Here is a 12,993-nt window from a genome sequence, read left to right on the forward strand (position 1 = left end):
ATATATATATATATATATATATATATATATATATATATATACACTCATGGCTTTGGCTGGGGTGTCAATTTAGGTTCCAGACACAAAACCAGATCCGAATTCACCCGAAAAATATTGATTTTCGTGTCAAGTTTTTCGGTCCGAAAAAAATCGGTTTTTCAAGACGGGTTTAATTCGGACATCGGACCCGATTTGGATTGATCCTAAAGTTTGATATTTTTTTCAAAAAAATTAATAAAAAAAAAAAGTATAAAAGAATTTAGGTACGATCTAAGTCCGAGATTTATAAGATTGAACTTTGGATTTGGTTACATAGATTCGAAAAAAAACGGTCGGTCCGAACTTGAACCAAAAACCTTCGGACCGAGTATGTATTCGGATTGGACCGGCCCGATTGACACCTCTGGCTTTAGCTAACCCTTTTTTCTTTTGTTAAATTGCTTCTTTGTATTTGTGAGCAATACGGTTAATATGTAACCATTGGTTTATCAAGATGAACACACATGCCACTTTTTGGGCTTCAAGTTGATCCAAAGGCCCATCAAAATTGGGCTTTTCTCCACCATTATATAAATGTGTTTTGACAACAGAATGATACAGAAAAAATTAGACAAAATATGATTTAAGGTAAACTCAAAGTTTAAGGCCATTGTTCCAACCAAATGTGTTGAATGATATATATATATATATATATATAGGAGAAAGGGACAGAAGGGAAGAGGGCATAGAGGGAGCTTTGGAGCTTCATAGTTTGTCTTTATTTGCATTTGGACCACACCTTCCCCCCTTTTTCTTTTCATTTATTTATTTTTTATATTTTTCAAACTCAACGCTCACTAATTAATTTCATCAATCTTTGCATTGATTTATTTATTTATTTATCTTCGAACATATCCTCTCCCCGATCAAATCTGTATATTAGGTTTGATAATGAATCACGCGAATTTTAGTATTTATTGAGAGAGAAAGAAAAAAAAATTAGTCATTTAAATAAATTCATAACAATTCATCCGATTATGCCTTTTAAATAATGCAAGGATTCTGCTATGATATGGTACGTGTGTATACATACATACATACATACATACACCGTCCCAAGATATACATACGAATATATTTTGGGAATGGGGTGAGTTGTGGGGGCGGTGAATGAATGTTTAATAGAGACTGTCAAATTCCCTTCTATCTATATATATGTAAATCATATACGTACATGTATTTATTGCATGCATGTACATATGGTTTTAAAGATATGATATGTTTATATAATATACTAAAGAATAGCTTAGGAATTTATTTATTTTTCATTAGAAAAGGGGCATACTGTATAATTTCTACAACGCAATCAGCATCCATTCCATTGGATGTTCCGCTTGAAGTGAACAACCTGGATGATGATTCCCCTGCGTCCCCCTTCCCATACAATAGGACCCCACCTTCTCCAATTTGTATAATAATATATATTATATATCTATATCTATATCTATATATATATATGCATCTCAAATATCCCACTGATTACATACATACATACATACATACATACATACATACATACATACATACATACATACATACATACATACATACATACATACATACATACATACATACATACATACATACATACATACATACATACATACATACATACATACATACATACATACATACATACATACATACATACATACATACATACATACATACATACATACATACATACATACATACATACATACATACATACATAACTTTATTACGAGCTGTGTTTTGATTTGATTCTAAGAGAATGTATGTAAACTATTGCAAATGACAAAGAAACCGTCTAGCTATGAATGAATGTTAACGTGGAGGAGTCATATTATATCAAAACTTAGTAAATAAAAAACGTATAATGACGATATTGTCGAAAAAGAGAAACCAAAACAATATGCGTATGCAATAATTTCGTTTTATTTTATTTTAATCCAATAATATATAAGTTTCATACAAAATAAAACTCGTGAAAAAGTGCATTAGATTAGACTACCATTGAAGATTTATTCAACTATGCATCGTAATATAAGTATACATATATATATTGAGAGTATAGAATTGGATACCAAAGGTTTCATACTTATAAAATATTCAAGATGCAATAAAGTTTTCTTTAATATAAGTAGAAAAATAGAATGTTGCACAAACATTCATATTATAAAATCTAAGAAGAGTCCAAGACCCTGGGGGGGCAAATGACAGTTGGAGCATGTTGTTGCCATTACCACACCTTCTATTTTGATGCCGAGGCTTCTATCTTTCTTTCAAGTCCTTATATATATTATAATCGTTTCTTTACAATTGAATTTTTTATTATTATTACTTTCATACCCTTTCACGTTTTCTTTTTCCTCTGTGTATAGACTGTATATTGCATTGTCGCGGTACATCCACATATAATGCCCAATTTAATAACACGGATGGCCCCACCACATTGAATCGGTCCAAAACAATTCAGAATTTATATGGTATATATCAATAATAATAATAAAAAAAGTGAAACCCTAATATATTTGCTCTGCTGCGGCTCCTTGATAGACATCCTCATGCGCACATCAATGTTCAAACAAGTTTATCACTGCAAAAACTCAAACTAGTGAGTGATCATTCTCAAAATATAATTTTTTAAATAATATCATGTTATTTCCATTTTATAGAGAATGAATGTTTATATAGCACGACATCGTCAATTAATTAATAATATTTTTGGAATAATTTAGATTGTACTATTTATTGATCTGATTAATTGCAATAACATTATAGCTTAGAAACTAATAAATAAAAAATGATCCTAAAGGTCTCCCAAAACTAAAATAATCTAACATAAAATATTCATCATTTTTTTACAGCATGATCAAAGTCTATGTCCGATTTTTTTTTTCAATAATATTTTTTGTCAGATCCAAAACGATCAAATATACACATAATATTATAGATTTTTGGGTATGCATATACACATATATATATATATAATTATTTGTTGGGTATGCATTATTTTTTCTAGGTAGTTGTTTACTTTCAGTATATGTCAAATGTTCATACCAATATCAAATATTATACTAATTTATTGGAATTCATAATACGTGCATGGATTTAGTTATTAAATTAATTATATATAGGATTAACTTCTATAATAGACAAATTTGGAGGAGGAAAATATGTTTATGTAGTATCATTTCAATAGGGGGAGTCATTAGATGCAAATACTCTAGGGGATGTAGAGGGTTTAGGAAGAGCCAATGCCAAGTATGCAAATTATAAAAGCCTTTGTTGTTATGTGGTCCTTACTCTAAACCTATGTATACCTACCTCACATTATACATATCCCCACTTTCCCAATCTTTCATTATTCATAATTCGTCTATTTAATTAATCCACAAGTCTTAATTAAATAAAATCTATAATATACTAATCCCATTATTGCATATGCATGCTCGACTATAAAAAAAAAAAAAATATGCTCTTAATTATTCATGTTATCTTTGTTTTAATTAATGACGGCTATCAAATTTTTCCATGACGTGATCGGAGCTCCGTTTTTCTTTTTGCCCGGCATGGATCATATATAACAGTCGCATTGGTGATTAACGTTAAGATGCTCATCAAAATCAATAATCATACGTATACACACACACACACACACACACACATATATATATATATATATATATATATATAGTTATTGATCTTCTTCGCGTGTTATCAAATATAGGCTCAACAAAAATTTCCCCTCAACATCAGTTGAAATATAAGAATCAATTCCGCATGTTTGTTTCACTCCAATGGGATCTTATTATCTGGCAAAAATCCAGAAGATACATTATATATCTTGAAACAAAACAAAACAAAGTGGGCGCGTATGCATACATCCATACATATATACAAAAAAAAATTAATACAAAAGCTAAACATTGTTTACAAGCACTACAATTAACTATTAAAAAGAATAAACCAATAAATAACGCGGATTCATATATAAGATATATATATATATAATTAATAAAAAGAGGTAGAGATTTTAATCTATTTGTTAGTAAAAATCAAGCAGAAGAAAACAATGTGTATAGCATGGAGGTTCCGTGGCCAACCAATTATATATGTACAATTGAGGAGATGAGATTTTGGACCACGCCGATCGCTGTTCCTTCCTCACCAACTGTTTTTATTTTTCGGTAATCTTTGTTTAATCTCAAGACATGAGACTTAAAGCACTGTATTAAGGTCTAATTAATTCGAGTTAATCATGTTTAATTATATAATAGGCGTAAGGAAGTCGTGATGAGAGCGGTGCTTGGTCTCTATCAGGACCACACGTAAAATAAAACATGATAAGATTTAAAAACATATATATATATATATAAGAAGAAACAACACGCGTTTTAATTTAATGCGAGGTTCATGTGCTACTCGCCATTCACTAGAACAACATTATATGTTGCTCCATGTCAGTACAAATGCGCTGTATATTCGTATCGATTTTCGTTTTATTATGAAAACTATATATATCTCTTGAGCCCTAAAACTCTATAAATGCTTTGGTCGGTCCACGAACGAGGAAAAACGGTATGATATTTTTCATTGTTTAATGTTATATTCACTGTTCCATTTAAACCCTCTTTTTAATTTTTTTTTTTTTTACGTACAATGGGTTTTGCAAAACTCTAATTTGTTCGTCGCGTGGATATTAACGGTGTTTACAATATTCGAGATAATTAAGAAAAAGCACTACACCACTAGATATGTCGTATAAATTTCATAATTGAAATTCAAACAAAATATTCACAATCATACCACAGATGAATTTTGGTCCCCCATTTAGCACTGTATTTTTCAAGAACAGCAAATTGTCGACGTGGCATATATATAAACCCTAAAAATCTTCAGATACGTAAGTCTATAAATATAGCTAGGAGGACGAAAATTAATTGGTTATCAGCCACCGTAATTGTTTACTTATTTCAAAAAGTGAGAGTGACTAAATCGCTAGGCTCTTAACTATCAATATTTTGCTAAAATTGTCGACATAAAAAGGCTAAAAATAGCACCGGTTCAGTATTTGGCTATTGAACCACGTAATAGGAAGTAATTAATGAGATGGGATTAATTAATTTGCGAAATGGCAAGATCATAATGTTAAAAAAAAGTGATTAATTAATGTAACGAGGGAATCTCTTACAAGTGGTTATGCGTAAAAAAACACATGGATTATTACATGCAATATACCGTACAAATAGAAGCGAATTAGATAAAATTAAAGCATGAAAAAGTCAACGGTAAATACCAAAACTATGGAAACATATTGGTCCTAACAAAAAAAGCAAATTTGCAGCCCATCAATAATTAGCATTATTTCAAAAGTCTTGAAATTATTTTAGGGCACTTATGAATTTATTTTTATTTTTGGTAAAGAGAGGACCAAAAACACCCCAAACCTCATAATCAGCAAGGGTGAGTGTAACATTATATTTATGTATGAAGAAAAAGAAAACGAGGAGGGTGGAAAGAGGACAAGAAGCTCACATGAGCAGAACCAGATGATTCATGGGCCCCTACGTATTAGTCTCTCTCTCTCCTCTCCCTCGCGCCCATATCTACATCAATCTTATGACAATGTACATGACATGAGCTTCCTCTCTTTTCTCCCCCCTTTCTTCCTTTTAATCTCTTCAGAATCTTCTGTCTTGCTTTTGTGTAAATGTTTGGATGAATTGAACCATCCTTCCTAAACCCACTGTCTTGATTAAAGCTGAGAGAGAGAGAGAGAGAGAGAGAGAGAGAGAGAGAGAGAGAGAGAGAGAGAGAGAGCCATCGAGAGAGAGAGAGAGAGAGAGAGGAGGGGGGAGAGAGACATTTTATCAGTTAAGTTAGGCAAAACCCACTTTCTATATCCATTTTAGGTCAATCACAGAAGCAAAGCTCCTTAACCCTTTCTCATTCTTCTGTTTCTTCTTCTTCTTCGATTCTCTTTTCTCCAGGAAATTAGGGTTTTTCTTCCCACTTCTTTTGCTCCTTTCAAGGAGGGAGCGAGAGAGAGTGTATAAAGAGATCCTCCGGGCGTTTTCCCCGGCAAGGTGAGTTCGTATCTCCGGCTAATTTCCTTGGAGACCGTGAAGATCAAGAAAAATCAACACCAAGCACAGATGCAACAGTAACAGGCGAACCCGGTTCCTCAGATCTTTCAATTTCGGTGTTTGAGAGACAGATTTCTGAGTTGAGCACCTGATTCTGTTCATCTGATTACATAGAAAACTCCTGAAAGTGGGCGAGAAATCAAATTCCAAAGGTGGGTCGTCGTGAATTTCATGCGAAAGGGCCAAATATAGTACATGACCAGCAGCAGCACAGAGAGATCTGAAATTAACTTCCCCGACAGCATGATGAGCTTATCGGTAACGAGAATACAAGGAGATCGAGAAGAAGAAGAAGCAAAGGCATTGGAATTATTAGGAGGATCATCATCGGGCAACACCGAGAGGGAACACATGTTCGATAAGGTCGTGACGCCGAGCGACGTGGGGAAACTGAACCGTCTCGTGATCCCGAAGCAGCACGCCGAGAGGCACTTCCCCTTGGACTCGTCCTCCAACGAGAAAGGCTTGCTCCTCAACTTCGAAGATCGGACAGGAAAATCATGGCGGTTCAGGTACTCGTACTGGAACAGCAGCCAGAGCTACGTCATGACAAAGGGTTGGAGCCGATTCGTCAAGGACAAGAAGCTCGACGCCGGAGACATCGTCTCCTTCCATCGAGGTGTCGGAGAAACCGGCAAGAACATGCTGTTCATCGATTGGAGGAAACGACCAAAAGTCCCCGATCCCACGTCCATTGCCCACTTCGCCGGAACCATGTTCCCTAGGTTTTACGCTTTCCCTCAACCTGTCGTCTCCATCCCCAGAAATTACGGGAATTTCCAGAACTTTAGCCACGAAAGTTACAACCTTTCGTATCAAAATCGTCACCATTATCGATTTCCGCGAGATTTGGGATATGGGTATGGCGATTCCATGGGGGGATACTACCTTAGGTCACTGGAGAGGAATCCGGCTGAGACGGTGGTGTTCGACTCGGTGCCGGTGGTTACCGCAAGAGCTCAGCCGATTGTGGCGGCGGCGGGGAAGAGGCTAAGGCTGTTCGGAGTGGACATGGACTGCAACAGTTGTATGGACCAGGAAGAATCTTCTTCTTCCGGTGGGAGCGTACCACGTGGCGCTGCGGGAACTGCTTCTTCTTCCTCGTCATTGCAGCTGAGGCTGGCGAGCAGCGAGGAGTCTTCCATGGTGGCAGCAGCAGCAGCTGATGATCATCACTTCTCCAAGAAAGGAAAGTCCTCCTTATCTCTCGATTTGCATCGGTGAAAATCACAACATACATATATAAATCATCTTAGATATGATTGATTAGATACGCATATACATATATAGAGAGAGAGAGAGACCGGAGGCGGTGTATGACACCGGAATGCATCATAAAGATTCGATTTTTAACGGTGATTTCAAGAAATAATTACACTTTCGGAAAGCTTTGAACACACTGTAACGCTTACCAGAAGAATCCACACGCATCGTTTCAGATAATTCAAAGTTTTCAATGTAAACTCTTCAATCAGAATCAATGCTTTTACATCATGGGTTATAAAACCTAGATTCTGCAATATATATGTATATATATATATATTATGAAACAGATTTTGAAAAGGGAAAGATGGGGAGGAGTGGGTTTAATGTTTATGTACAGACTGAACTGGGATTGGGATCAGCGTGAAACCCATATCTCTATTTCATTGTAATGTCTTTTGTGGTCAGAGAGGATGGCAGAGATTTTGGGTTCGTCTTAGAAAAAGTGAAAATTTGCAAATGTCATTTATTTGTTTCTTCGTCTCTTTTGTTTTTTTATGGTTTCTTCTTCTGCTGCTGCTGCTGCTCATTAGTTATGCTGCAGGCGACATTGCAGAAATAATGAAAAATATTTATTTAGAAATAAAAGGTTAAAAGATTGGTGAAAAGGTGTGATCTGTTTTCATATATTTTGCTGATTCATTAATTAATAAATTATTATAACATTTTTGTTCTCAGTTCTGTTATTTATGTGTTTTTGTCTCCACTTTTAACAGTCTGCCTTCTTGTCTGGATCACTACAACACACGCGCACCATTACATATATATAAATATATCCTTGTTTCTCTCTTATGATATGAATATATAATCTTCATGTACTTGAGATGTTTTTTATTATTAGATCTCTAATACATCATTGAGCCATCCATGGGCTATCATCATCTTGGCAGATATTCTAATAGCATATACATATATATATATATATATATATGTGTGTGTGTGTGTGTATACACTTAATTGCATGTCAAGGTTAGTATATATGGTAATGGCATCTTGTTATAGGTTACCTTATCCTGATTTTGACATAGTTAGACATGTATATCAATGATCAGTCAATTTGCAACTTGATATATATATATATGCCTTAATCAACCAACCAAGGCATATAACCTGCATATATATACACCCCTCATATAACTTATATGCCTTGGTTGGTTGATTAAGGCATATATATATATATATATATGTAATATTTGAACCAGACAGTATAACATCTCATCCAGTTCGTGTTAGAAATCTTAGCCAACACGTTTCAAATGTTATTTTGCTTTCAACTCAAATAATAATGTTAAATTTTATTTCATTTTGTTGAAAAATGCGACAAAAGGCATTTTCAATTAACTTAACAGGTGGGTTAGGTCTCAAAATGGAGAGAGAGCCATCTAGATCAAATAAATAAACAAAGCTTAGCCTATGATGCATCATGTCTACAAAAATGCGTATATACGTACATATACATATACGGGTGTGTGAAAACATAATTAGTAATAATAAAATAAGACTCTGCTGCAATATGCTTCAGAATTCAAATGTTGGCGTTAGGGTTCCTAGTGTCTTGTGCGTTTGGTGTCTTTTTGGTCTGGAAAGAGCTTGATGACTAACGATTACGTTTCCGTTTCAAACGCCTAACGCTGGCGTTGTTAGCGCCTGCGTTCTCGTTGGTAGTCGCTTTTCAAACGTGATCGCTTAATTTGTCCAGGTCTCTAAATGACGAAATTGTCCTCGTAGACTCCCAAAAATTACGTGGCAGCCAAATTTAACGACCAAAAAAAATGACACCACACTTGTTACGTCTTTAAACATCTCTCACATATGCTGGAGTTACATTAAACAAAAACAAATGAACATGGTTACAGAACCCAACTCAAGATGCATTTTCCAGATGAGCTTTTCTTTGATCAAGGATGTCCCCATAAGCTTTTTTATGGTAGAAACTTCATGACACAATACCACTGTAGAAACATGGCTACATAATATCTGGGTAAGCTTTCTCCTTGAGTAAGGAAGGATGCTTGTACTGTTTCTGGATTTTGTTTTCTTTTTTCTTGGATAAGTATCTCTGCCCGGATAGTCTTTTGGGAAGAAAAGGTTGCAAACTTTTCCAGGTAGAGTTTTCTGGGTAAAATTTTCCCGAGAAAGGGAGGGTGTATGGATCAGTTTTTTTTAGCAACAAAATGAGTACAGAATAATCCAGGGAACAGTTTTTTTTTTCAGGGTGAGTTTTTGAGTAAGGACGTATGGATAGTTATGTAGAAATTGAATGCAGAATATCACAGGAACAGTTTTCTGGTTATTTGTGTTGTGTATGGGTTTAAAGTAGAAGGTGATTCAGAACATACATACCGATATTCTGGGTAAGGTTTCAGCTTCAGCCTCTGCATACAGTTCCATGAACTCTGCATATGAAGAAAACGGGCAACGAACAAGTGAGTGTTTTTTCAGATTCACTACAAGTAGAAGGAGCTTCGTATTGATCCATAGTTTGACAATTGACATTCAAACTGTTTCTCAGTATTTCCAATTGAAGAAAGACATTACCTTAGGCGAGAGAACCGTCCTTACATTCTCTTGCAAGGGCGTGGCCGAAATTTGACATGAGAGTCATATCATTAGGACAAGATCCTATCCTTAAATGACTGATAATGAGCCCAACTAAATCCCAAAACCCATGAATAGAACCCACTCCAAAAGCTATCTTGTTGAGAGGGGGTGTCCATAGCTTTATATGGACTCAATTTCTCCCACATATGTTAGACGTGAGACTCTAATAATACCGCCCTCTAGACAGCGGCGACCACGGCGTTGGCGGCTACTTGATCGATGGCAACTTCTCGGTAGCTGGCGGCTTCAAACTCTGATATTCCTTTGAACTTCTTTAATCTTCTGACCTCATTTTCTTTTTCTTGTTCTGTTGTAGCAAAAAAAAACTAACATACCTTTACAACTCTTCATCTTCTAAATCTCATTTCCTTGATAACATTGTTTTACACTTGTTGAAACCTTTTCTCCTCGTTTCCTTGATGTCTGTTGTAGCAACAAACCTATATTCTTTTACACTTGTTGAGATCTTCTGACCACATTTTGTTGTTGTCTGCTGTAGCAGATGAAAAAAAACCGTTCCTTTATACTTCTTGAAATCTTCTGTCCTCATATCGTCGATGACATTCCTTTAACACTTGTTGAAATCTTCTGACCTTGTTTCCTTGATGTCTATTGTAGAGACTAACTAATACTCCTTTCCACTTCGTGAAATCTTCTGATCTCACTTCCTTGATAATATTCTTTTAAACTTGTGGTAACTCTTTTGTCTTCGTTTCCTTGATGTTTGTTGTATCGATTCCTTTACATGATGAAATCTTCTGACCTCATTTTCTTGTTGTCTGCTGTAGCAAAAGACTTATGTTCCTTTAAACTTCTTGAAATCTTCTGACCTCATTTCCTTGAAGTCTGTTGTAGCAAAAAGACTAATATTCCTTTAAACTTGCTGAAATCTCCTGACTTCAGTTTCTTGTTGTCTGCTGTAGCAAAAAAAATAACATACATTTGCACTTCTTGCAATCTTCTAACCTCCATTTCCTTGATAATATTCCTTTTACTCTAGTCGAAATCTTCCGACCTTGTCTCCTTGGTTTGTACAAACGAACTAATATTCCATTACACTTGTTGAAATCCTCTGACTTCATTTTCTTGATGCCTGCATTTCTGCTTTGTGTGATAGAGATATTTGAACCATTTTGCTGTGCAGAAGATTCTTCCATGGTAGATGCTGAGATAACTTTACGTCTTGTGTAGTAATTTTCCATTTAGAAGATTCCAAAATACTTCTTGGAATCTTCTGCCCTCAGATTCTCAGTGCCTGCTGATGCAAACAATTACCTTGTGCTGGAGAAATTTCTCCTTCAGAGATGTTGATGAGATCAGATTGGTAGAAAGATTCGAAAGATATTGGAGATTCATGCATGAATGTATTAAGACCATGCTCTCTGGAACTGGCCAAATCATCAGCTGAGAAGCCCCAAACTTCTTCATTATTCTGCTAGAACAAGTAAAGGCAGCCAAGTTAGCCTTAAATGATACTTGAACAAAACACGATGAGTTATGACTTATGACGCCCTGTGCAAGATGTCAATCGGGTAACTAAACTTTGACCGACTACATCAGTATTTTTAATGCTTGGTAAATATATCATTACAACATTGCGTAATGATATCACCTATAGGTCGAATTCTAAGTTCTACTTTGTGTTGAAGGAATGCTCTCCAACAAAAGCTCTAAGGAGAGTATTAGTTTACCCTTAACTCACCAGGAGACTGTCTCAGAATCTATGCTAACTCACCAGGAGACGACTAGGTGATCAAGTTGGACTTCATTTGACTAAGAAGAAGAGTGACAGTTTCAGAGTAACAGTTATCGCGGTTAGCCAACACTGAATTTGCAAACTGAGACATGGGTCGGGCTGCTACCTCTAATTGAACTGTAGGAGAGTCATACTCAGGTAGCAGGGAATAGTCACTCAAGCTGTAGTTAGTCATTAACATTGAGGACAATGAGCTTCCATCATCAAGCTCATCCCTCCACAGACCCAAATCAGTGTCAGGTCCACCAAAGTCACATACAGAATTAGGAGTTTCTTCTGCTAGGACAATGGTCTGAAAAAGAAAAAACCACGGGTGCAGCAAATTATCATAAATCATGGCTTCCTACTAATCACAGAGATAAACCAGCCAAAGAATAACATAAAGCCTTCCACTTTGTCAACCTCTGATGTTTCTTCTGTTGTTACATGATCCTCAGAACTACAAGGCAGAGGATGACTAGGTTCAGCTCCTCCACCAGATGATACGGTATTATCATTGTTTGACTTATCTTTCACCTTACAAAGAACATAGACTCCCTACAGAATTCAACACTGAAACATCAATCCAAAATGAATTCTTTCTACGAACAGCATAGAAATCCGACAAATCCATTTCAGCAAACACAACAATTTCGTATACCGTTATACGCATCACCACCACTAGAAACTGATTTTTTCCGGTGAATGCAAACACACTAATCAACAAAGATCTAGCCTTTTATCACACTATAAGTCAGGAGTTTCCATGCTCCACCGAATTCAACCAGATCATCAACCAAAGGAACTCCATCCAATTGATAACCACATAAAACAGCAATGTTTGACTAATTTGACTCCCAAAAGAAAGAATCTATGGCATACCTTGTCAGGAGGAACAACGGAGCTATGGTATTCATGCATGACCCAAGCAGTCCTGGCGGCATTAGGAACACGACCCTTGTAGAAAACCAGCGTCTTCTTCGTACCGATCACCTTCTGGTTCTTCCCTTTGATGCAACGATCTCGTCCAGTCACCTTCCAATACCCATTCTTCGTCTTCCTGTTGGCTCTTTTGCTGTTCGAGTATTTGGTAACCCTCGGAGAGAAAAAGTACCAGACTTTATCATCCTCAGACTGGATCTTCGATTGCTCTAAATTCAGAAATCGAATAGGGTTGGAGGGTTTGCATCGGAATCACGAACGAATTCGAGGAAGAGGGAAAGA

At 35.9% G+C, this 12,993-nt stretch overlaps 2 protein-coding genes across 4 annotated transcripts in view; one reads left to right on the top strand and one right to left on the bottom strand.

Annotated features, from left to right (window-relative positions):
* The first annotated feature begins 5,561 nt into the window (after positions 1–5,561).
* Positions 5,562–8,098, top strand: LOC104817404 (B3 domain-containing transcription factor NGA1-like). Its single transcript, XM_010546585.2, has one exon. It carries the CDS (start codon positions 6,366–6,368, stop codon positions 7,392–7,394), a length of 1,029 nt encoding a protein of 342 aa, XP_010544887.1. The 5' UTR covers positions 5,562–6,365; the 3' UTR covers positions 7,395–8,098.
* A 1,368-nt stretch (positions 8,099–9,466) lies between these two features.
* LOC104817405 (NAC domain-containing protein 83-like) overlaps positions 9,467–12,993 on the bottom strand; it is a 6,000-nt gene continuing 2,473 nt past the window's right edge. Inside the window, exons 3-7 of one of the 3 annotated variants that reach the window (XM_010546586.1) lie at positions 12,652–12,920; positions 12,193–12,327; positions 11,897–12,082; positions 9,972–11,469; positions 9,467–9,829 (exon numbers count right to left, since the gene is read on the bottom strand). In XM_010546586.1, the coding sequence (XP_010544888.1) occupies positions 11,275–11,469; positions 11,897–12,082; positions 12,193–12,327; positions 12,652–12,920 (785 nt within the window). In that variant the 3' untranslated portion in view covers positions 9,467–9,829; positions 9,972–11,274. Of the gene's footprint in view, positions 9,830–9,971; positions 11,470–11,896; positions 12,083–12,183; positions 12,328–12,651; positions 12,921–12,993 lie in introns of all 3 variants that reach the window. The other 2 variants (XM_019202963.1, XM_010546592.1) reach the window with 2 other exon arrangements.

The sequence above is a fragment of the Tarenaya hassleriana genome, unplaced genomic scaffold (assembly GCF_000463585.1).
Source record: "Tarenaya hassleriana unplaced genomic scaffold, ASM46358v1 Cleome27, whole genome shotgun sequence".
Taxonomy (NCBI): Eukaryota; Viridiplantae; Streptophyta; class Magnoliopsida; order Brassicales; family Cleomaceae; genus Tarenaya; species Tarenaya hassleriana.